The 25,459-nt window shown below is 37.0% G+C and overlaps 3 protein-coding genes across 7 annotated transcripts in view; 2 read left to right on the forward strand and 1 right to left on the reverse strand.

The window, feature by feature from the left end:
• The window catches only part of cacna1c (calcium channel, voltage-dependent, L type, alpha 1C subunit), a 114,549-nt gene extending 109,182 nt beyond the window's left edge, over positions 1-5,367 (reverse strand). For all 5 annotated transcript variants that reach the window (XM_084110875.1, XM_084110873.1, XM_084110874.1 and 2 more), the window contains exon 1: positions 5,094-5,367. In XM_084110875.1, coding sequence (XP_083967001.1) covers positions 5,094-5,220 — 127 coding nt within the window. In that variant the 5' untranslated portion in view covers positions 5,221-5,367. The remainder of the gene's footprint in view (positions 1-5,093) is intronic.
• dcp1b (decapping mRNA 1B) lies at positions 369-10,604 on the forward strand. Its single transcript, XM_084110880.1, has 10 exons — positions 369-579; positions 1,572-1,730; positions 1,953-1,993; positions 2,247-2,374; positions 6,138-6,204; positions 7,565-7,688; positions 7,812-7,934; positions 8,023-8,652; positions 8,826-8,984; positions 9,750-10,604. Exons 2-10 carry the CDS (start codon positions 1,587-1,589, stop codon positions 9,828-9,830), a joined length of 1,497 nt encoding a protein of 498 aa, XP_083967006.1. The 5' UTR covers positions 369-579; positions 1,572-1,586; the 3' UTR covers positions 9,831-10,604.
• Positions 10,605-13,906: 3,302 nt separating this feature from the next.
• Positions 13,907-25,459, forward strand: part of cacna2d4a (calcium channel, voltage-dependent, alpha 2/delta subunit 4a) — a 38,258-nt gene continuing 26,705 nt past the window's right edge. The window contains exons 1-23 of the mRNA XM_084113043.1: positions 13,907-14,342; positions 15,935-16,016; positions 16,991-17,107; positions 17,249-17,308; positions 17,395-17,557; positions 17,627-17,758; positions 18,070-18,130; positions 19,580-19,730; positions 19,855-19,929; positions 20,026-20,115; positions 20,198-20,311; positions 20,403-20,481; positions 21,311-21,444; positions 21,680-21,697; positions 22,729-22,806; positions 24,042-24,122; positions 24,302-24,376; positions 24,497-24,583; positions 24,680-24,751; positions 24,877-24,938; positions 25,027-25,094; positions 25,203-25,248; positions 25,332-25,429. Of these exons, the coding sequence (XP_083969169.1) occupies positions 14,251-14,342; positions 15,935-16,016; positions 16,991-17,107; positions 17,249-17,308; positions 17,395-17,557; positions 17,627-17,758; positions 18,070-18,130; positions 19,580-19,730; positions 19,855-19,929; positions 20,026-20,115; positions 20,198-20,311; positions 20,403-20,481; positions 21,311-21,444; positions 21,680-21,697; positions 22,729-22,806; positions 24,042-24,122; positions 24,302-24,376; positions 24,497-24,583; positions 24,680-24,751; positions 24,877-24,938; positions 25,027-25,094; positions 25,203-25,248; positions 25,332-25,429 (2,035 nt within the window). The 5' untranslated portion in view covers positions 13,907-14,250. The remainder of the gene's footprint in view (positions 14,343-15,934; positions 16,017-16,990; positions 17,108-17,248; positions 17,309-17,394; positions 17,558-17,626; positions 17,759-18,069; positions 18,131-19,579; positions 19,731-19,854; positions 19,930-20,025; positions 20,116-20,197; positions 20,312-20,402; positions 20,482-21,310; positions 21,445-21,679; positions 21,698-22,728; positions 22,807-24,041; positions 24,123-24,301; positions 24,377-24,496; positions 24,584-24,679; positions 24,752-24,876; positions 24,939-25,026; positions 25,095-25,202; positions 25,249-25,331; positions 25,430-25,459) is intronic.

Genomic DNA, 25,459 nt, shown 5'->3' on the forward strand with positions numbered 1-25,459 from the left:
CATTCAAAAAATGACCACCTTTAAATGACAGAGGTTTGACTATTAAAACTGCAGCAAGGCAGCATATGGCCTCTGGGCTGCGAAATATGTTATATTCAAACAAACAATTGCAAAATGCCTACCAGAACAGGAATAGTGCAGGAATGCGAGAATTTCAAATCCTCAAGATCTCCACTGGATGCAGCGTCAGCACACTTCGTTAGTATACTACCAAAGGCCATGATGTAAATTAAAGGTCTGGTGGGGTTTCAGGTGAGCTCAATACAGCTGTAGGGGGCGGTGTTTTCGGGCTCATCGGTTATTCGAGCTCATTGATTACTTTTCCTGTGTGCGCACCCTCTCATCGATCAGCGATCAGCTCGTTCTGTCTTCTTGTCAGCGCAAACATGGCGAGAACGGCAGTGGGTCAGGAGTTAGATAAGTGAAATGAAGCGCTATATTCCTGTTTTACTGATTCGCAGAACATTGGAAACATATACCAGTAGACCGGAGCGTGAAATAAAGTGCCTCAGTGCTATTTTACAGAGTTGGACCTCGTTTTAAAGGAATTTTAGGATTTGTGCGATATTTGAAGTGCAGGTAAGTTTCACTCCAGTTCGATCTATAGCAACAGCAGCTCACCAACATTAAGGCCTCATTTATTTATTTGTAAACTTATAGATGCATGAATTATTCCATTATTAGTGGTCAGTATTAGTATTAGCATCAGTATTACTATTTTCCATACACTGTTGGGGATTTGGGTAACTGCTAACTTACTCCGCAATATGAAAGTTCTGTGTGTACTTTACTTTCACAATGTGCTACAGAATGGTGACTCAAATCGAGACGCGCTATTATATTTTCTAAGCTATCGCATTTACGGCTTGGCTTGCGACCCTAACCAAATCAAGCAGTCTGAATACATTAAAATACTTTGGGGTGGGATCTTTTGACCCGGGCAAGTAAACAAACAGTTAGAATACTGTAGCAACCGCACTGGATCTCCTTATCAACCACACTTCATCATGGATGTGAGTTTTGCACGGTCACGTGCCACACATTTGTTTGTTTTTTGTTGTTTTTTTAAATTCCTTCTTTATTCCATTCATTTAATGCATACATATATATTTGTGTAAATTTCTGTTAAATGTAATGACATTCACAACTTCAACAGGCCTACTTTTATCAAATATTTAAATACATTCACGTTTTTAACCTCTATAATTTTTATTCAATTTTATACGTACATTTTTAGAGGTAAAAAGCTTACTATTGAGAGACACAACTGGGCTGGTGGAGATTGTTGTAGGTACAGCTTTTGATCATATATACAAGACAATATGCAGGTATGCAGAATATAAATATCACCGAACTGAAATATATTTCAGATAAAAGAGATTTCTGTGCAGTAGCTCTGTAAAAATATTCCTAATAGGCTATGATGGTGTGCATGCAAACAATTTCCTGCGGGGTAATATAGTTATTCTCTCTAAGACTATTTATTGAGCGGCCTGACAGCTGTCGGAAATAAACTCTTTGATTTGAATGTTTTAAATTGTAATCTTGAGTCTGAATGTTTTTATTTCTAGAACAGAGCTGGAGCCATGACTGCAATCACAGGAGGCGTCGGGAACTGTTTGTCCATGAGTCTGTCTGCCCTGAAGAGACTCGATCCTTATATCAGCAGTATCACAGACCTGGCCAGCCAAGTAGCTCTCTACACCTTCAACAATACCACTAATGAATGGGTAAACAATGATATCAACACCATTAATGACCGTATTAATGGTAGATTATTTACCATTATTGACAGTATTAATTGCATATTAATTACTATTGTTAAGAAGCTATAAATATTAATGATTGAATGTAAAAAAGAAAGGAAATTGGATATATTTAATGTTAGAATTATTTGTCTATGTTAAATATTAATAAATAGAAAAATACAAATGTTTAATTTTTTTCTGCAGGAAAAGACAGATGTGGAGGGAACTCTGTTTGTCTATAACAGGTTTGTATGTTTTTAGCAGTGAAGCAACACACACACACACACACGTGGTCTTGAATCAGAGCCCTAAATATCTGAAGTGGTTCAAAGGATCACAGAAATAACCTTCATGATATTCTTCAGCCTTCTGATATAATACACTTGACTGCACTAACACTGCAAAACTCCCACTCACAGATGTTTAGGTCCTGCAGACTTATAAGGTTTATTTTCCCACTCATGTTGTGAGTTTTAATGTCAGTTTTCTGTGCATCAGGCTTGCCTCCCCCAGGCATGGCTTCACCATCCTGAATCGCTTGAGTATGGACAACCTGACTGAACCCATCACAAAAGACTTAGATTTCCAGCTGCAACATCCATTTCTCCTGTACAGGAATGCTCGCCGTAAGTCTCTATATTTGTATTATAGCTATTATAATATTTTAAAAAGTAAAACTAAAAGAGTAAAAAAATATCGAGAATACATAATGAGATGAGAGTAAAGTATCCATGTCAGAAATGTCTATGTTATAACAGACCGGATTAAAAAAAAACTCTATCGAAAGCGACTTGCATTGCATTCAAGATATACATTTGATCGGTGCATGCATTCCCTAGGAATCAAACCCATAATATTGCCATTGCTAGTGCCATGCTCTAATGCTTAAGCTACAAGAATGCCTTCATGAGGGATTGTACATGAGATTTTGGGAGATGGGCTCATCTATTATTTCTTGGTCTATGCTTTCAGGGAAATTTAAAACTCTGGTGTTCAGCGAAAAAAATTACTCTCTCTTTACATTTGTTATTAAGACTCGTCTTGGGTGATTTCATTACAAGCAGTCCGCTGAAACATCAATGTTAACACCTTGTAATAATGTGGACTTAATTTCCATAAACTTAAGTTGAATCTGAATCTGAAATGGGTGGTTCTTTGCTTTGTTCAAACTCATGAGCATGTAAGACCCCGGTATACTACATTTTCCGTGTTCAAATCACTGCAAATCCACGCACAAGGCAGCGCAGACACAAAAATCACTCAGCCGACTGTGCAAAATGTGGACAAGGGAAGTTAACTTTGGGCTTTATAAGTGCAATGGTTTTGACCACCCTGAATGTGGTTGATGTGAATGAATTTCAAAAATGTTTTGGACCCCATTTGGGTGTGTATTTAGCACCCAGTGTCAAACAGATGGCTGGAAACGGATGTTAATACCAGGTATAAACAGGGCAGGGAGCACACGGTTGTATCCATTCAAAAAATGAACTTGTAGCAATAAAAGTGTGTCTGGATTGAGAGAGCTGTCAGACTGGCGTCTGTGTGTGTGTGTGTGAGAGAGAGAGAGAGAGATCAGAGATCGCTGGCAGGCCTGCCTGCATGAAAGGCTCCAGAGCCACAGTGCCTTATATGGTGCAGAGAAGTGTGTGTGTTTCTCTTCCAGTTTCCTGCCAGCATCACAGACCCGACCAGCCAATCGTGATTAGATAACAAGCCCCTCTCACACGCACACATGCACAGACTTCCAAGTAAAATTCATGATAAAGGAACCTGCAAATAGAGTGCATGCGGAAAAGCCTTAAGTACTTCAGGCTGATTACATGAATCATTGTAGATCCTGATGTTTCAGACAGTCCAAAACTGATGTTTGAGGTTTGCAGTGATGGTGAAAATCTGTGCTACTGCTAACTGTCTGACGGGAACCTTCATACTCGCTGCCTCCGTGTCGGCATATATAAATTATTAGTGTTTTTTTTATATCTCCACTGCCTTTAATGGTATAATGCTTTGCAGTTGTAAAGATGTTTTAAGTGGTTATTAGTTCATTGATCCTGTATGTGACTACTAAGGTGTTCTGGCTCATTCTAGGGTGTTCTGGGTAGTTTCTTAGTCAAAAGAGCCCACCAACAACTCTCAATGATAGAGTTCTGCAGGGATGACATAATTTTGTAGGCCAACCTGGAAGTTAACATCATCATGGTTCCCTCAACAAAAAGCCTGTAGGATTTTTCCCTTGACTTTTGGATTATTGCAGAAAAAAAGCTCTGTGACTAACAAAAGTTTATGGTTCTTACACTGTTTGTTCTTCAAGATAATCTTCACAAATTAATGTTTATGAATTTTGATGTCTAAATACAACTGCCTGAAATAAAAGCAAGTATAAACACAACAAGGTTGTAAAAGCGGACTAGTTAGTCGATGAGTTTTCGACGTGATGACATTTAATGTATCCGACAACCTCTATCGTCCCATTTTCCCACTTATTAGCAAACCCATTCAAAAAAACCTACTGACTTCAGGTGATGGAACCAAAAGCACGGAAAAACTAATTTACAGTTTTTTAGAATCGTTCCTGCTGCACTCTATTCTGGTTTCTAGATGTGGCTTTTGTCCCTCATTCGATGCAAGTCAAAGGAATCTCCTTTGCCTGTTTTAATTCAATAAATGCGCTGCGTGTTTTAGAGTGAAGCGGCACATTATCTGCCAGTGTTTTGAGTGGCTCGGTTCACAAAAAAAAAAAAAAAAGACAGACATAAATATAACATTGTAATTTTATAGTTGTAAAATAAAATGATCCTTATATTATTTTCTTAAATACTCCTTTTATTTAAGAGAAATTACAATTACAAGTAATTTCTTTTGGGGTTTTTTTTGTCATTTTTATGTAGTAATAATAATAATAATAATAATATTAATTATTATTATATAATTATTATTGTTATTATTATTTTGTATAATTACCATAATGATATATAATTACAAAATTGGCAAATTGTACAGCCCTACAAACTGTGTAAACCTGGATTTAAAATTTAAAAAAATTCAAATCATGTAGACCTAGTTTGAGGTATTGTTCATATCCCAAATGAACAAACGGTTCCAGAGTTACTTTTTTTAATACTTGGTATGGGCAACAATAATAATTTGCAAACACTACTAATGAGGTTTTAGACAATGGGAAGTAAGACCTGCACTGTTTATCTTCTACACAACGCTCTCCCTCATGTGCCGAGGGTGCTGGATTCTGTCAGCTCGTCTCTTAAACAAACGCAGTGTTGTGGTTGTGATTTGTGACAGTGTAGCTGGAGTCTTTCAGCAGGACTGTTAAGTATACGAAGCTCTTACCTCCTGGCCGCACAAACGTGTAGCCCAGCTCTCTCTCCGACACAAGCTTTCCTTTGAACCGCACCTCCACTTCCTCCTCCAGTCGCTCGTGCTTCAGCCTGCGCCGACTGAACAGCCCCCGCAGCATCTTCTTTCTCTTTCTGAGATTTGAATCCTCGGCAGATTGAAGCTTTGGTCGGCAGATTGAAGTCGGTCAGAAGTTCACAGTCTCCTCAGTGCGTGTGTGGATTCAGCTCCATTCAGAAACTCTGTCTGACACGAGCGAGGGTAGACAGTTTGGGTCTCAGTTTTTCTTTTCTCTTTGTTGTGTTTTGCGAAGTTCAACATCAAAAGGATTTGCCGTGTCCTCTCATCACTCTCTCTCCCCTCCTCCTTGTTCTCATCCCCCTCTCTTACGCTCTCTGAGATGTGTTCCTCGGTTCCCAGGCAGTATTTTGTTTGGGTTTTTCCCCCAGGCGCTGACCCATGTGGTGCACTCTGCTCTGAGAATGAACGGTTGTGAATATAGCACCAGCCCTTTCTCTCTTTCTCTCTCTCTCACTCTCTCTCTCTCTCTCTCTCTTTTACTGCTCTGGGTTTTATCATCACTCTGCTACTTCTGGAGGTGAATGGAACAGGTCCTGATTCAGCTGTCAGCACCAGGCTCTAAGTTTAGTTCATAAGGGATTCATGAGGAACCACAGTCTGAACCCATCACTGAAATCTCTGTTCTCAATATGGTTGACCAGTGACTGTTAATACACGCATCTGAAGACTTCATCTTGGTGTTTAAGAACATTTTGGTGTACTGGCACAGCAGTTGGCTCGAGTTCTGCTTGGGCACTTGGGAGTTTGGACTGTTTGGGAAAGGAATGTCGGCTAGAGTGGAGTGTGTGTATGTACGATGGCATTTTTAGTGCATGTATGCTGTCAGTTTCAGTGGTCCTTTTCCACTGGTTATTCTGATCATGTGCTAAACATTTATTTTTTCTTCTGATCATGATTGGTTTTGGTTTAAATGTGATTGATGTTTATATTAATCTGTGTGTGTATTTATATTGGCAGTGTCCATCTTTGGCATCTGGTTCTATGATAAAGAAGACTGTCAGCGTATAGCGGAACTCATGAAGAAGTGAGTTTTTCCTCTGTTTGCAAACTCACACAACTTTCTCTGCTCTAACTTGGGATGATTCTGGTTCTGATTTCAATTAAATGTAATGATTCCTATTCCTTAACAATTTTCTTAATTAGTCTTCTAGTACATTTATCATAACATATACTTAACACATGTTAATGTTTTTATTTCCAGAATGTGTCTAATAATTAAACCCTACATAGTAACAATACATTTGAAACTGATTCAAGACTTAACATTTTTAGATTTTCATTACAAGAGCCTACTCATAATTCATTCATTCCCAAATTGGACTACACTTGTTTTGCTGCAAATGACGAGGACAATGCAATAAAAAACCTGATTTAATGTAGAGGTGTCTAATCTTCCTTCTGGAGGGCCACTGACCTGCAAAGTTAAGCTTCAACACAAATGCCTGGAAGTTTCTAGTGATACTGAAGACCTTGATTGGCTGTGTTTAAATAGGGCGGGAGCTAAACTCTTGCTACATACCAATTCGGCTACTTATACTATGCCCTAAAAGTATGTACTGTTTTTGTGAATAAAAAGGACATACTTTTGAGTAAGTTGCAGAAAAATAGGCAAGCTTTGAGACCTAATTCATCATAATTGCGTCTTTAACGGACCACTCTGTCGCTTAGTTATGTGCATCCTGTCACTATTTAAACTGCCCTGTCAATCATCTTTTCACAGTTAAAATTCTCCACATTCAATTTAATGCATCGATCTGCCAGTTGTGGGTCTTTCGTGCAGAGAACTCTCCTCATGTATTTGTGTAATGATGCATTTAAAAGTTAATGACCAAAAGTATTTTTATAAAAGTTCACAATGCTGTACCACCTGACCGCTGCAGATTAACTTAGGCATTGAGTGTTGCCATAGAAACGCATAATTCGAGGACATGAACAGCTCTGAATAGAATGTCACGTGTTGTCATCTCAAGACTACGGTAATTACTAAACCTCTATAACTTAACTCTATAAACCTCTCTACTTAACCATCAGTCTCGCACATTTGCTATTTTTGTCGATTTTAACACGAATTTGGCCCTCCAGGAGCAGGATTGGGACCAGTACCCAATCTTTTTATCTCATCACAATAAATTCCAACTTCAAACTAACAATTTGTCTTTGATATTTTGTCCTTTTTGAGGCAGAGGAAACACTGAGTATTTTAATACTTTGTTCCATTTTGGCATATAATCAAAAGCCGTTAACAAAACTACAATCTTTTGCTTCCTTTATAAAAAAACAATAAACAATAAACAGTTCAACAAGAACGGACTGCTGATTTCTAACCCTAGCACTTGTGTGTCTCACTTTCTCACACACTCACTCTTTCTTTATGTGTGTGTCAGTTTGGCAGGGCTGGAACAGCATTTACAGCCACAAATAGCGACTGGCTGTGTCTCTCCACGATCAGCAGAGCAGGGCGTGGATATAATGCAGATGCTTACTAAAGCACGAGATGACTATGACAAGGTGAGACACACAAGTCTTTTCTTTTCTTACACAACTATTAAGGTGCTTCATATGCACTAGAGGTCACCAGTGCACAGTACACTTCTCTTGCTCATGTTTTTTTCCCCTTTTCTTTCCTTTTAGGGAAAACTCAGCGAGCCGAAAGAAATTGGCAGTGGTGGTGTCATCTATGGAAACCCCCATCTGATCAAACCCATTCCCCTAAAACCAGCACAGGACGCACACATTCAGGGACAAATACAGCAGGTGCAATCTCTCAGCATGTTTGTGACTCATTTTGAGTTCTGTAAATGCTTGAATGTGTAAAAAAAAAAGAAGTTTTTCTCTCTCTTAGGATGCAGAAATGGACACAAAGCACCTCTCAGTTGTCACTTTGTTTGGTGCTCAGTCAAAGCCGGACTCTGTCTCACCACAGCCCAGCTCGTCTGTCAGCAGGGTAGGTCCAGCACGATCTGCAGTGGCCCGCTCCCTGTCTTATGATGATCCTTCTCCGGCAGGGGGCGCTGTGGTGTCCAGCACCCCCATGCAGCACTGTCCAGCCATCCACAAGCTCATGTCTGGTTCACTGCTGCAGCCTCTGTCTGAATCCCCAGAGAGCCGTCTGTGTGAAAACGGGGCAGCCCAGAACCAGCCTGACCCAATACAAAAACTGCTAATGAACCCTCCTCCTGTGGCAGGCACCACTGGCATGCCTTCCTTACTATTAAGTCAGGGAGAGTGTGGAGTGGGGCCCCAATTCCACCCTATGGCTAAAGCCTCCGGGCCGGCACTGGCTCAGCACCTGATCCATGTCCCAACTAAAGTGCCGACTGCTGGAGTGGCAGGGAATGTGGTGTCGCCTCATGAGCTTCTGCAGAGGCTCACGTTGGTGCAGCAGGAGCAAGAGCTCCATCCCCGTCAGGAGCTCCTACAGCCCAGCCTGACCATCAGCAGCTCCAGTCACAGCCAACCCAATTTGACTCAGGTGAAATAATTCAGTGTCAGTTATTTTGATTAAACTATTTGGGAATCTTTAGGCATCTGTTGCATTTATGCTCCTTACACAGATTTTATCAACTTTCAGATAATTAGCAAGTCATTCTGAAGCATCCTGTATCTGTAACCTGTGATTTAATGTGTGTGTGTGTGTGGGTGCAGGTGATTTCACCGCAGCGTATCCCAGCAACTATAGCCTCCACCCTCCTGTCACCCAGTGTTTTCGCCCAGACTAAAGCCATGAGAGCAGAACCAGAACCAGCTGAACCCAGAGCACTTAGCAAGATTCAACTACAGGCTACATTGATCCACCTTATCAAGGTTAGAACCAAACCCATGTCCTTCTGGATTATTACAATATTAATAATATAGTTTAGAGATGCACCAACATTTTTACTCAAAACAGTAAGTAAGTAAGTAAGTAAGTAAGTAAGTAAGTAAGTAAGTAAGTAAGTAAGTAAGTAAGTAAGTAAAGTAAGTAAGTAAAAAAAATGCATACATGTGTATATATAAAATTGTATTTTGTTATATATTATATTGTGAAATTAGTACAATTTAAAATAACTTTGCTATTTGAATATATTTTAAAATGTAATTTATTCCTGTGATGACAAAGCTTGTTTTCAGGAGACATTACTCCAGTCTTCAGTGTCACATGATCCTTCAGAAATCATTCTTGATTGCTGAAAACAGTTGTCCTGCTTAATATTTTTGTGGAAACTGTGATACTTTTTTTCAGGATTCTTTGATGAATAGAACGTTCCAAAGAACAGTGTTAATTTGAAAAAGAAATATTTTGTAACATTATAAATGTCTTTACTGTCACGTTTGATCAATTGAATGCTTCCTTGATGAATAAAAGTATTATTCGTTTTTTATTATTATTATTATTATTATTTTAAACTTTTGAACAGTAGTATATCTAACATTAATAGAATTTCTGATTTTCTATTTAAGTCCAGCAATTTTTATTTATTTTTTGCACGTCTAATAATTTTTTTTATCAAAAGGGACCTTCAGTCTTAGTGTGTTTGACTGATCGCTGCACTGCCTCTAATGATTTGTTTCTCTCTTTCTGTGATTCAGAATGATGCGTCATTCCTGGACACCATCTATGAAGCATACGTCTCCCGTCTCGCAACAGACTTCAGCTCGAAACCGTTCTAAAGCAGGAACACCATCTGAGCGTGTTCATATACATGCAGCTTTCACGCACTGAACACATATCTGCATCCCATCTCAGGACTACCCTACAGTTCTGAGTGTAGCGTCCAATGAGTTCAGCTCCTCAGCAACAGATTCACAACAAAAAAAACAGTTTGGTTGCAAATTGTATGATTTTTAGAATTTACATTTTTTAACAAGTGGGAATCTTAAGTATTTTACTTTTTGGAAGGAGAATTTTATAATGGAAATTTCATTTAGCTTTCAGACATCAGGGCTGGAAATGTGCTGTCTGTTGAGATGGAAAGACATTCTTCTTTTTATGAAGGCATTTTTACCTTTGCATATCTAAACAGACGCACAAAAGAAAAAAACAGGACCCTAGCCTCGAATATAATAGAAATAACATGACGAATAACAAGACAAACATGTCTTGTCTTGGTTTCTATCATCTTCAAATCACAGCCGACACAGACAGAAGGCGTCTTCATCCCTTCACAAGCCAGCAGGAAGAGTCTATTCATTTTAATCACATCTTTAAATTGAAAATTGATTTTGTTTAAATGTACAAACAAGAGTGTACATATATATATTCTATTTTTCTATGGTGTTACTTCTGTTCTTATATCAACGTGCTGGAATATTTTTAGGTTCCCTTTTTTTTAAAAACAACCCAATACCATGTCATCAGTGTTTTCCAATCAACGGGTTAAAATTTAAAACAATTTTTATTTTCTTCCATTTGTTTTCTTATTAAAATAATGTCTCAACACCCCATATAGTGTATGCTCTCTGATCTTATTGGTTTTATAGTTCTGGCATATATTGCTATATATATATATATATTGCTTTCTATTCATCAAAAAAATTCTGAAAAAAAAAGACCATTTCCACAAAGATATTAAGCAGCACAACTGTTTTCAAAATTAATAATATGAACAGTTTCTTGAGCTGCAAATTAGAATGATCTCCGAAGGATCATGTGACACTAACGCCTGCAGTAACGGCTGCTGAAAATTCAAATTACAATATTATTTCACAATATTACTGTTTTGACTATTTTTTATCAAATATGGTGAGCATAAGACTTCTTTCAAAAACATGAAAAAATCTTACATGCATGTTGACAGGTTTGTCTAAACCATATCCACATCAACTCGCTGATGGCTTAAATAAAAACAAAGCGGTCTTTGGCCAGGGGTAGCATGATGTCTTATACTGTCCTCTATTGGACCGGATTAAAATCGTAACTTTTTTTTGTTTTAAGGCCCATTCACACCAAGAACGATAACTATATTAGCGTCCACACTATCGGACAATTTCATTCTGTTTATTCTACATGTGCTGCAGTTTTGTTGTCTGTTGCTTTTAATGCTCAAGCTCTTTAAAGCAGGATGGATTCTGATTGGCTGCCAGTGTTTTTATCATTCATCAGCTGGAGTTTACCTGTATAGTTGTTGTGTGGACTCTCTTTAGAACAATTTTGTTTTAAATATCTATAGATATTGTCCTTGGTGTGAATCTGCCTTTATTGTCAACATTTGTACACTATTAAGTATAATTGTTTAAATCTGTTTAATTCCAAGGATTGTTACCTGACATACAAATAGAAATCCTTATACAGTAATTACAAACAACTGAAAAAGTCATGGAATTTGATTGGTTAAAGGCTGTGGGAACCCTTTTAACGAGACATCTTGCTTCCCTCTAGTCTTCCCAGTTAATTACTGATTGTGTGGATTTATGAGCTAGCAGCTATCATAAGCATTAGAGCTGATGAACTCATAAGCAGTTTAAAATAAGTGCTTAAATCTAAATGAGTATGCCAACAGCCAGAGTGCTACCTGGAGTGCACGTGCTGTTACGGGTGATAGATTATAAAGGTATGCTTCATGCTTAGACTTTGTGTGTTGGGTTCAGCTGATTTGTATGGTCTGTCCCACTCACACACGGTCACATTACGACCCTCCTACAGGAAACAAGGGAGGATCACATGCATGTGTGTTTCCCTCTGGGTATTTTTGTACCCTGTGTACAGGTAAGTCAGTAATTACAGATTAGTTTTATTACAGCATTTATGTTTGACATCAGTCTAATAAATTTTTCTGACATTTAGATAATGGGGTTCTACACCAAGACTAACAACAATAAACATCAGTTTATTAAAATGTATAATAATTTATAACAGTTCTAGCCAGATGCATGGTTAATACACAGTGAATTTATTAAACAATATGCTGAAAATTGTAGGTTGCCTTCTATATGTGGATTATACAATGTAGGCTTTGAACAGAAATATGTATTTGGATGAAAACCGGGAGATTAAAAGACCAGCGTTAAAAAGATAACTTTTGTTACACTACTGTTCAAAAGTTTGGGGACAAGTTTTTTCATGTTTTTGTAAAAAGACATTTATACCAAGACTGCATTCACAAATATTTGCATCCAAATATGAGCAAAACTGATTGAAAGTTCAAAAGAACAGCATTTATTTGAAACTTTTTTCAATCAATCTAATGCTATCTTGCTGAATTAATTATATATATATAAAAAAATCTTATTGGCCCTTACATTTTTAACTTTCTTCTTTCCTCAGTCATATTATCAATAGTAATTCAATTCCTCAAAACCAATCTAAAAAAAACAAACATATTTCACAATAAAGCTTACAATTGTTCTCTCTTGCATGAGCAGTGCAAAATGCATCATTCTGTAATCAGTCTTGATCTCCTTCACTGTCACAAGACTGAAATCCTCAGCTTATATCTGAAAGCATAAGCACACTTCATGCAGGTGTGCATCTGTCTGAAGGATGGAAGCCGTTATCTACACTAACTAGGTCAGCGGAAGAAATCCAGAGCATGACATCTGGACACTGAAACTCACAATCCTGTGTGTGTGTGTGTGTGTGTGTGTTTTAGGGAAACAGAATGAGCGATGTATACTCATACTGCTGCTATTAAAGTCATATGAGATTTCACTGGAAGACAGATGATTGTTTTAAGGAAAAGTAGAAGCCCATTTAATAAAATAAAAAAAAGATTTTAAATGATAAAACAATAGATATGGTATGAAATGAAATTAAGACAAGAATATTTGGGCTCTTCTTCAGTAGATATCAAAAATTACATTAGCGGAATGTGTTCATTAATGTGATGAACACCATGCGTGAAATTGTTACTTTATAGCATGCTCTGTTCAAAACTCGGGTCAGTATGATTTTTTTTTACTTAAAATACTTTCATTTAGCAAGGATGCATTAAAGTGATAAAAGTGACAGTAAAGATGTTTTTGCGTTCCCCAAGAAAATGTGTTTGCTCACAAACCTTTTCCGTTTTGCTGAAAAACTGTGTTCTCTTGAAAAACTTTTGTGATGAAATAAAATGTGGGTGGGAGGATAAATATATATATTTCATGTGAACGCAAAGTTTCTCAAGGGAACGCAATAGTTTAGAGAGAAAGCGCAAATGTTTTGCAAGCGAACTGAAAGTTTCTCGGGGGAAAGCAATACTATTACGAGAGAATGTAAAAACAATGAAATATAATTTTTCATTCCATTCCATTCCATCTCTCTCTCTCTTTTTTTTTTTTTTTTAACATCACCATGTCCCTTTAGGGGCTCCATACAGTAAAAATCACTTTGGACAGTTGTTTAAAAGTCAATACCTATAAATGGCTCAGAAAAATGAGAAAGTATGAAGAAAAGTTGAGGAAATATCTATCATAATTTGCTTGTAGGTTCCACTGGCGCAACGACATTCATACATTTCGAGTGCTGCCCTTTCTGGTGCAAGGTTTAGTTTCCTCCTTTCTGACAGGACAGACAATGGCCATCTCCCGAAACACTAATAATCCTCTAACAGAAACTCTCTCCCGCTCACCCCTTTCTTTCTTTTTATCTCTCTATTCCAACACATCTGCCCCTCACCCACCCTACTGTACATCCTCTACATCTCTCCCTCTCTGTCTCTCTCCCCCACTGTGGAACTTGAGTGTAATCCATGTGGATTATCATAGTGGGGAGGGCAAAGGCAGTGTGTAAGTGTTTCTGCTTCTCTTTCAGTTCCTCCCAGCTGTGTTGAACATAAGATGAGCATGAGAGAGAAGAGAAGACATCGGTGGAACTCTTAGAGGATTTTTATAAAGAAATGGTGTGATGAAGAGAATGATGGAAAGAAGAGATGTAAACATCAAGGGGGGATGATCAGGAATGGGGATAAAAGAGCCGGATGTCATTTTTTTACAAGAACTTTCCGGGAAGATTTCTGTGTCATCCAAAGCACACTTCTGAAGCTTCCGGAGTGTCTGTTGGCTATAATCTAATATCAAGACTAGACTGGGACTACCGCAGATAGTCTGTCTTCAGGATCCAGTGAGCTGGAGATCACACAAACCGCTGTTTTTATGCACGTGGCAGGGGTTGATGGGTAGGATGAAGGGCATCACACTGCTCTGGGTGCTGTTTTCAAGTTGGAGCATCCAAACACAAGCTCAGATGAGGATATTGCCTGAAACGTGAGTCCAGTTCATCTCAGCACAAGTATAGCTTAACCCTCAAAACACTTCCAAACAACCCCACAGCTACAAGATATGCACAATGTGAGAGAAACTATCATCTTTTTAGGCTCCTGTATTGCTAAATTTAACATGAATATGGACTTTGCCCTCACACATTTAAGAAACTCATAGTACAGATTAACCACTATAGCACTCCTATACTGCAGTATGTCCCCAGATCTCATCTTAATGCATGCAGGTCATGACCTGAACACCTCCTGTCACTGCTTGAATACAGCAACTGTAAAAGCACTGTAAGCCAAAGCTTAACCTCCAATTGGCAACATTCTCTCAAAATCCACACACACAGCCTGTTTGAACAGACTTTTTGATCTCTCTGAGGGCTAATTTAGTTCCTGAAAGTCAAATTATGGAAAACAAGCAAACCTTAATAAGCTTAAAATCTTTCGGTCACACTGGCAGAGCAAAAGCAGAACATTTTCATTAACAACGTTTTCCCTCACCGTCAGTTAAAATCCTCCATGTTTGAGAAATAAATTGCTATCTGCTTCTGTTGTCTGATTTCAAGGATCTCCTTGCCATTAATCAAAATATGAGTTTTCTAGGTTTTAGTCCATATGTGTTAGATAACATACACTACCGTTCAAGTTTGTGGTTGGATTTTTTAATGTTTTTGAAAGAAGTTTGCTTACCAAGGGTACATTTATTTGATCAAAAATATAGTAAAAACTGTAATATTGTGAAATATTACTACACTGTAAAAAATTATTTTCATGATTTGTTATCACAACTTTTTATCTTTTGTCAAATCAACTTAGATAATTAATGTGGTTCAGATAACATAATATTTTGAGTGTATGTTAATTAAACCAATCTCCTTCATTGTATTAACTCAATTTTTTTATTTCAACTAACTCAAAATTTTAAGGCAACCAGGTAACTTACTTTTTTACGTTAAACCAACAATAACCTTTTACAGTGTACAATTTAAAATAACTGTTTTCTCTTTTAATATGTTTTTTTCAAGTAATTTATTCCCGTGATGGCAAAGCTCAATTTTTAGCAGCCATTTCTCCAGTCTTCAGTGTCACATGATCCTTCAGAAATCATAACATGCTGATTTTCTGCTTAAGAAATACTTTATTATCAGTTGTGCTGCTTAATATGTTTGTTGAAACAGTGATAAATTAAAGATTCTTTGATGAATAAAAAAAAAAAAAACCTGCATGCTTTTGTAACATTATAAATGTTCTTAACATCACTTTTGATCAATTTAATATGTCCTTGCTGAATAAAAGTATTAATTTCTTTCAACAACAACAAAAAAATCTTCCTGACTCCAAACTGCTAGACTAAAAATATTGATGACTCATCCTATACTACAGATTTTCATCCAATCAAATGCTCTCTAGAATGAGAATGTCCCTCCCCTAGACATTTTATTGTCTGAAATGTCAGTTACTTGATATTTATTTTAAAATGAATATCATGCTCACATGCCGTTGAATACCGGGCTGTGATATTGCTTAAATAAAATGTAACAAAAGGAAGATTTAATGTCTAATGCTTTTCATTTGTGTTTTGAACAGGGTTCAACAGTGGGCCAATGCCTTTGGAAAACAGATTTTGGCCTTGTCAAACAGATACTCAGGTGCCCAACTCTTACAGAAGGTTTGTCTATTGTGACAGTAAAAGAATGAGTAATTTTGCCTCTTCTGCTGTTTAGCACTGCAATTATATTTTTTACTCCTGATAACGGATTATTCCTGAAATTTGTCTTTACCCCCTCATTTCAATCCAAATATCAAAGCAATCAGGGACATTTCTGATATTGTCTGATAATCTACAGAGGAAGCAGGTTTTATCCGTAAATCACTACATTAGCAATGCGTCTAACTGCTGGAAAATGTCATATGCAGCTGTGTCCAGTTATCTGGCATCTGTTTGAATTCACACTACACTCTAATTAACACTACTTTGTACTGTTAACCACAGACCCGGTGCCAGCCTACGAGCAGCCCATCTGCATACCAGGAAGACATATAACGACCAGTTTATATCTGACCTGAATATGTAGGCGTTCTTTCACCTTAAGGCCTTTATTAGTGCAGCACAACAGCAGGATGTGCCTGAACAGTGAGGCAGGAAGAAGATTAACCTTCCCAGACTGCAGCATCTCCTCCTCCCTCTATTCCTTCTCTCTCTTTTTTGTTTTTCTGTGTCTAATCTAAGCTCAGAATAAAGCCTGGTACTCTTACAGTGTTTTGTGGAGGTGGATTATCCCTGTCTGACCTCGTGTTCCAATGGCCAATTGGTGGAGAGCAGGATTCATTGAGATTCTGCACTCAGTGGCCTTTGATAGAGTGCTGATGTAGAGTTTGACCTTTGCTATGCTTCAAACAAAATGTCCCCATAAAGATAGTTGTGGGAACTATCCCACACTGTCCCAATTAGGAAAACAGCTTATAAATCATATTAAATTATGTTTTTTGAAAATGTAAAAATGCAGAAATTTTTCTACGAGGGTTGTGTTTATGGTTGGGGTTACGTGATAGAACATTCAGTTTGTACAGTATAAAAATCATTATGTCTATGCAAGTCCCCATAAAACGTGTATGTGTGTGTTTGTTTGCATCTGTGCATAGAAATATAAAGATGTGGAGCCCATTATCAAGATGGTGGAAGTGGATGGTTTAAATATGGTGAAGGAATTTGCTGAAGAAATGGAGAACATGCTGGGCAGGAAGATGAAGTCGGTCAAGGTCAGAGAAATCAGTATATTGTAGTAATGTGTAATTCTAAACAGTTATAAAAACTAATTTTAATTATTTAATTATTTGTTGTTTTTTGGATGATCAAAAAGAAGGCAATCTCCTGAATTTATTTTAATGTGTTTTATACAGAGAATGGCAGAGACAGCTGAGGATGCTGATTTATATCATGAATATAATGCCACATTAGAGGTGAGCTATCCATCGTCCATCCTTCCCCTTATTCTCCTGTTCATCCCTCAGTCTATATTCATATATTTACACTTGTTGTTCTGCAGTTTGACTACTTCAACTCCATGATGATTAACGAAGTAGACGAGGATGGGAACAATGTGGATCTGGGGGGTGAATTTCCTCTGGAGGAGAATGAACACTTCAACAAACTGTCTGTCAATACTCAGCAAAGTGTCATACAAGTGCCCACCAATGTCTTTAACAAAGGTAAGACACAGCGCATTTTCATCCCTGATTAGAAATTGAAGATAAAGCAGATCTCTCTCTGTCTCTCAGATCCTGATATTCTGAACGGAGTGTTTATGTCAGAAGCACTGAATGACGTATTTATCAGTAACTTTGAGAAGGACCCGACTCTAACCTGGCAATACTTCGGCAGTTCAACTGGATTTTTCAGACTTTACCCTGGTAATCATCAACAGCCTTAGCCCTTCAAATGCACCATTGCAGGTTACTGAACATGCAGTTTTGCTCATTCAGACACAGGACAGAGAGATGAGAGTCTGATTGACACAGAATTACTGGTGTAATTATTTGTGACAATGACTCAGGCCTCTTCTCTCTGCCTCTCTCATTCATCATCATGTCATCACAGTATTGACACAGTAACCAAACTGATAAACTCAGGCTTCCCAGATCTTACATGCATATGAACACAGAAATCCTTCTCCATCTCTCTCATGGAGAGGAGACAGTAAACATATTCAATGCTTTTTAAGGTATCAAGTGGACACCTGATGAAAATGGAGTTGTCACTTTTGATGGCAGGAATCGCAACTGGTGAGTTTGAATGTGTGTGTGGATGACGTACTGTATAAAACTACAATAGTGTCCATTGTCCAGTCAGTATTTTTTCTTTTGTAAGAAATGAACACTTAATCAGCAAGGATGCATTAAATTGATGTGAAAAAAGTGACACTAAAGATATTCTATTTTAAATAAATGCTGTTCTTTGGAACAGTGCTTTCAATACAGTAAATCAATGAAATGTATCAAGGTTTTTCACAAAACTATTAAGCAGTACAACTGTTCAACATTGATAATAACATATATTTCTTAAGCACCAAATCAGCATATTAGAATGATTTATGAAGGCTCATGTGACTTTTGTAAGCCATTAAAAAAAAAACCCTACAGACCCCAAACTTTTGAACGGTAGTGTACACACTTCAACATCAACTAGTCGGTGGGATGTGTGAGTGGCAGCTGAATGTAATGCAAAAGAATGAAACAAAATGAAGGGGTCTTGTGTCTTTAAAAGTTGAATTATTTTTAACCTGACACACCTTAAAAACGTGACGCTCATGGCAGAAATTCAAAAACTGTCAAGGACTCAAGGCAACATCAAAAGATTAGTGATTTAATTGCAGTCCAGGGTCAAGGAGCAGCAGGTTGGATCTCAGTGAAAGATTTTAATCTAGGCTCCTTTCCGTGACTGACTGCTTCATCTGCCCAGTTTCCTTAAATACCTTCTGCCAGGACTAACACTATTACAGCTAATGCACACAATCTCTTCAGCAGTAATGAACGCAAAGTACTGACCCGTTGTATTGTGTTACGTTCCTATATCTAACAGCTTCAATGATCACTTGCTGTGTATATATAATCTGAGTAGTTCTGCGACACGAGTAAGTTAAAAATCTACAAGTAAGCCAATTAAAAATGTGAATAACGGACTATTGATGTAATGTTCAGTCTTCAGTTTCAGTCTCTCTCTCACTTTCTCAAAGTGATCTCATTATTTCCTTCTCTCAGAACATTACCCAGATGAGATTTCACACTGTTATCCGGTTGAGGAATTATTACTGTGAAAGGTCTTGACTGTTTGTCAATAGCCAAACAGTGGGCACACAGAGTTATTTTAGTATTATTTTAGTATATATTTTCATTTTCATATTAGCCATTTTGTTGTTTTTTGTCATCTTTAATTAGTTTTAGTTTTTTTCTATTTCTATTTAACTTTATTTTGTTTCAGTATAAGTCAATTTAGTACTTCAATTTAAAACTTATTTCATTTATTGCCAGGGCAATATTTCTAATCTCGTTTTAGTTTATGTTTTTCATCAAATATTTTTATTTTATTTTCATTTTTGTTTCAATTAACGATTTGTAATAGTTTTAGTTAACAACACTGATCTGAGCTTGTAAGCATTTCAAAAAAACACATCTCTCAAACTGTACGACACCTTCATTTAAGAGAACACTTCTGTTTTGTTCTCTCTCTCTCAGGTACATCCAGGCAGCCACGTCCCCCAAAGACATCATCATCGTTGTGGACATCAGCGGCAGCATGAAGGGTTTGAGGCTCACTATTGCAAAACACACCATCAACACCATTCTAGACACACTCGGCGAAAACGACTTTGTCAACGTAATTGCGGTAAGAACAGAAATTTCCAAACTAAACCAGGCTTTACACAAAACAAATGGCAAGCAATGCAATTTCTTCCATGTAAATCTAAGTTATTATCCTCAATAAGAGTTCATATTTTCTCTCTTTCCAGTACAGTGATTATGTCCGGTATGTAGAGCCCTGTTTTAAAGGCACGCTGGTACAGGCCGACCTGGATAACCGTGAGGTAACGTTTTCTCTGCTTGCACAGAGCAGTGAATTCAGTTGCCATGCAGTTGAGATTTTAATATTTGCTGCATTCATGCATTCTAATTCTTTCTAGCACTTCAAACTTTTGGTGGAGGGATTGCAGGTAAAAGGTGAAGGAAAGGTGAAGAAAGCCATGAAAGAGTCCTTTAAGATTCTGAACGAGGTGAGTGTGTGTCAATGTTTGAGGGATGTATATTTATCCATATAGAAATACTGATCTATCAAAAGGCTCTGGGTGTGCGTAGGCAGCAGCAGAAGGCAGGGGTAGTTTATGTAACCAGGCAATAATGTTGATTACTGATGGAGCCATGGAGGATTTCCAGAAGGTGTTTGAGGAGTTCAACTGGCCAGACCGCAAGGTACCAAATGTGCACAAACAAACAAAGAGTCACTATGGATACATGCTTTACCTGTGTGCATAATCTGATAAAATAATACACTATCAAACAGGTGCGCGTGTTCTCATATCTAATTGGACGAGAGCTAACATTTGCCGACAATGTCAAATGGATTGCCTGCAACAATAAAGGTGAGATCCTACTGCAATTAAAGCAGAGCATTGTGGGAAACTACCTGAGCTAGTGAGTTCTATTATTTGTACAGAAAATGAGTGATGATGTGCACACTTTTGTACAGTTTTTATAATGCAAATGTTTTTGTGAGCACATGGTTTCAATTCCCATTTCTTTTCCAGTCATATGTTACAGAATTTTTAAATTCGCATTACTGTATATTTATATTTTAGTTTTATTTATACATCATTATAGTATTTAGTATTTTTTTATTTCAGTTTACATTTTTTTTTATATATATATATAATTTTTAGTGTTATTTCTATCTTTAATTAATTTTATTTTAGTTTTAGTAATTTAGTACTTCAACTTGAACTTAAGTTAATTGGCAAGACAACATTTCTAATTTTCATTTAAGTATTTTTAAGTTCAAGTTTTTCCTCTATTTATTTATTTCATCAATATTTAGATTTTACTTTATTTCAGCTTTACTTCACTTACTAGTAATGATTTTTAATTGTTTTATTTTGTTAACAATAACAACACAAATAACAAAGAGCAGTTTCAAGCCAATGAAATATATTAGACCCAAGCAAAATTACATTGGCAATAGAAACTTTTTCAAAAAAAAATTTTTTTCATTTATTTATTTTGTATTTATTTTTCTCCATGTCTTTCCCAAGCTTGGAAATAACAATTAAAAAAATTCTTGATATTTCCATGCTTTCCACAACCCGTTCTATATTATAATTTAATTAAATATTGTGACAGCTGTGCCCTCTGCTGGTGACAGATAAATAAATCAAATTTTTTACATTACCGTTGTTTTTGTGTGCTTGTAATTAGGTTACTACACCCATATCTCTACTCTGGCGGATGTACAGGAGAATGTAATGGAATATCTTCATGTGCTGAGCAGGCCAATGGTCATCGACCATGATCATGACATCATCTGGACAGAGGCTTACATGGACAGTGTGGTGAGCTGCTTACCTTTTCTCGTTCACTCTCTCTTTCTTTTTGCAGAAGTCGGTACTGTACACAAAAGGTGATTGTCCCATATTGCATATTGTCCCAAACCTTCATATTGATCATTTCTGTCTACATTAATTTTTAACCTCTCATGTTGTGATTTCATTATCTGATTCCGAATGTGATCTTGTTATGTCTGTTACTTCATTATGTCTGTCATTATTTCCTGTCATCCCATTCCAGCTACCCAATACAGCTGAGGTAAATTATTTCGTTCTCCGCAGTAGATCGAAATATATCCTGTATACATCCAAATGCAATAGTTCATGTGTTCTTGCAGTTTAGAGTTCATAGCTTCTCTTTTAGATATATTTTAGTTGTATTTAGAAATTCTGACCTCTGTGAAGTTTTTAATTTAATCAAGGTCCTCATCAAATGTCTGGTAGAGTCTAAATCAACAGGATTGCAGTTCTAAACGTGTTTGTGCTGTTTTGTTAATTTGTGTATTAATGGGTGATCAACAAGTCTTATATTTAATATGATAGCTACAGAGGCAAAAAGGAGCTACAGACACATTTTCTGCATTGATTATGGGGATTTAAATATGATACGTGTGCTACATGGAGCCAAGAGGGGAAATTTGAATGTGGAAGATTTTAATTCTTTGAATATTTGAATTCTGTGGAAACCTACAAGAGTTTCTTTATAATTCTGCAATGCCGATGACTATACATGCCAATATAGACAGTAACTACACGTTTGGTCAAAACTGAGTTATGACTGAAATCGGGTCTGTCCTGTGACAAATTTGTTTGGTAAGCTGTGCTCAAATTTAGGGAGCAAACAGAGTGGGAAAAATTATATCTATTCATTCAAAAACTCTGAAGCCATTTTTCTCAGTTTCAGTGTTGGTGTAGTTACTGTATTTTGGCAAACAATTTATTTTGGGTGACCATTAATGATTGCGGTAATCATTAATGAATGGTTTAGTTCTTCATGAGAGTCACACATTAACTCAACATTATCCGTGCATTTGTTAAGCATGAATAAATGCATATTAGTGCTCCTGTATTGTAAAGCGCTACTGTATTTTGCCTTTGCAAGGTAGAACAATAAAGAACTGATTCCACCTACCAGTGAAGCACCTGCTCTTAATGGAAGTATCCTATGGTCTCATTCAGGGTTTCATCCACTTCACACACAGGCCTGGCTGGGATTTACCATTAGCTCAGTCTGTGTTGTCTCTCTCTTTCTCTTTCTCTTTCTCTTTCTCTCTCTTTCTCGTCTTTCAGCTTTTTAACACACAAGCTGAGAGTTTGCTGTTGATGACCTCTGTGGCCATGCCTGTGTTCAGCAAGAAAGAAGAAACAGTGAGTTGAATATATAAGGGAAAGAGCAGCTCCACAAAAAAAGTCTGGACAAAAACAGAAACATATTTTTCCTTAAGTTCATCATGTAATTAAGTCTCACTCAACAAGGATAGAAAGGGGCGGAAGAATAATGAATGTCTAAAAATGGCTCATACGTAATTAATAATGAATTCAAAATAAATAAATAATAAATGATACATAATTAAAATTACATTATTTAGGTTATTACTGTTGTTGTTGTCATGATAAAAGTCCATCTCTAAATAAAGATAAAGAATAAATCATGTTTCAATAAATAATGATAGGCTAATAATGAATGAATTGGTTGACTGAATCATTAAAAAATGTACTCAGAATGCTCACCACTAATTTATTATGTTACATAACAATTAATGTAGCTTTTTTTTCAGTTAAACTACAGTGGGAGTTCGTCATATTGGGACTTTACTAACGTTATAGGCTACTGGAAGTTCGTCACATCCCTATAAATCTAACACAAGCTCTCATAATCCATGTTTATACAAATGATTTCGCTACAATTTGAATATATGACCCGACTTTGTACCTAAAAAGGATGATGACCATTTGTAAATAACACTCTCAGTCGACGCTTCCTCAAACGGCTTTCTCAAGACTGATGACGAAAAAAAAAGAGCGCGGGAATGCGCTTTTATAGACTAACCAAACAGAATCAACTGATATGTCCTTGACAGCAGGGAATCCTTTAAACACATTTTATTCGCATCTAATACAATTTCATTACGATTCTAAGTGAATTGTTCTGAATTTGCAAACATCGCTTTTGAATTCAATCGAAAACCTATAAATCATGAAGGTTGCATCACTTCCGGTCCAGGTCTAAGCTACGTGCTTTGTTAAATATAGAACAGTTTTACTTGAGAAGCCTTCAAAAGAGTTACCAAAGATGAGCATAACCGATGGAAATTGCATATGCATATTGATATCTAAAAGCTTTTCCTTCTTCTCATTAACATTCGGATATTAAAACTGAATAAAACGGCCACAATAAAAGTAACTAGCTAGGTTAGCTGATTACCTTAAAAGTCCATAGATAACGAGTTCATGCTGCTAACACTTTCTACAACAAGCTGATGCAATGAAACCTGATTTAGACCATTGACAATTTTAGAACATAAGTTCAATTCAACTGTTTATTTTAAAATTGTATTGTTCATAGTTTTGACTTTGCTCTTTCTCTTTGTGTGTAACGTTAGCTGTCTCACGGGATCCTCCTTGGTGTGGTTGGCACTGATGTCCCTTTAAAAGAGCTCATGAGATTGGCTCCTCGATACAAGGTGCCTTCATAATGTCATCAGTCATCACAATAACGCTGATCACATCTAAGATCTTTTCATTCACAGGGCAGACTATATCCATGTAGACAATTGCATACAGAGATTTTTTTAAACTGCTGACTTATGAATAAATATGTGATTTTACTGAATTTATTATTTTGACTTATTTTCCGTTTCAGCTGGGAGTTCACGGCTATGCATTCTTAAATACTAATAATGGTTATATACTCTCTCATCCTGACCTTCGACCTCTGGTAAGCTCCACAATATTCCACAGATCTTACACCTATTACCTATTGTCTATAAGAGTTGATTACATTGTGTTATTAGTTTTGCATCTCATTAACGTTGACGTTTTCTATACTTTGTGTTAGTATAAAGATGGTAAGAAGCTGAGGCCAAAGCCTAACTATAACAGTGTGGATCTGTCAGAGGTGGAGTGGGAAGATACAGAATACACAGTGAGTGGAACAACACACACACAAATATAAATAAACATCCATCACACCATTTTTAGATCAATTGCTTCAAGGTTTTTGTGTGTGCTGATCCTCTAGTTGAGAACGGCAATGGTGAGAGGGGAAAGTGGGACAATCCCTCTGGATGTCAGAGCAACAGTAGATAAAGGAGTGAGTTGATTTTGTCACTTTAATTCGCTTCTCATAAGATTACTTTAGCTTGATTCATTCATTTTGATCCTATAATAACCTAGCCGTGACTGTCATACTCACATGCCGACGTCTTCCCTTCTCAGAGGAGAGTTGTCTTCCTGAAAAATGAATATTTTTACACCACCATCAACGAAACTCCATTCAGGTGAGTTAAATGATTTGGAGTCTAAAACATGCTGACGGTATATTTAAATTCTGCTTATGTGTTATATATTGTGCGTCTATGTTTTTAGTCTTGGAATTGTACTTACCACTGGTCACGGGAAGAATGCTTTCATCGGAAATGTTTCAGTTGAAGAGGGTAAAGATTTTCAGATTATTACCTGCAAAAATAATATATCATTTGCCTGTCTCTGTTTACTGCTATCATTTGTAAATCCTCTCAGCCGTGTTGTTTTTCTGTCTACAGGCCTACATGACCTGACAGCATCTGATGTCACTATTTCTAATGAATGGTGGGTGTTAATTAAGACTAAGAACAAGATTAGAATCTGAAATGATTTGATATTTTCTGATTGTAAGTTTTTTAATGTTTCAGGACATACTGCGAGACAGACATCGATCCACATCACCGCAAACTGACACAGTTTCAGGCCGTGGTTCGATATCTGTCAGGGAAAGAACCAGACCTGGAGTGTGAGTTCTGCCTCTAGAGGCCTTTAGACA

The sequence above is a fragment of the Abramis brama genome (assembly GCF_963993115.1).
Source record: "Abramis brama genome assembly, chromosome: 4".
Classification (NCBI taxonomy): domain Eukaryota; kingdom Metazoa; phylum Chordata; class Actinopteri; order Cypriniformes; family Leuciscidae; genus Abramis; species Abramis brama.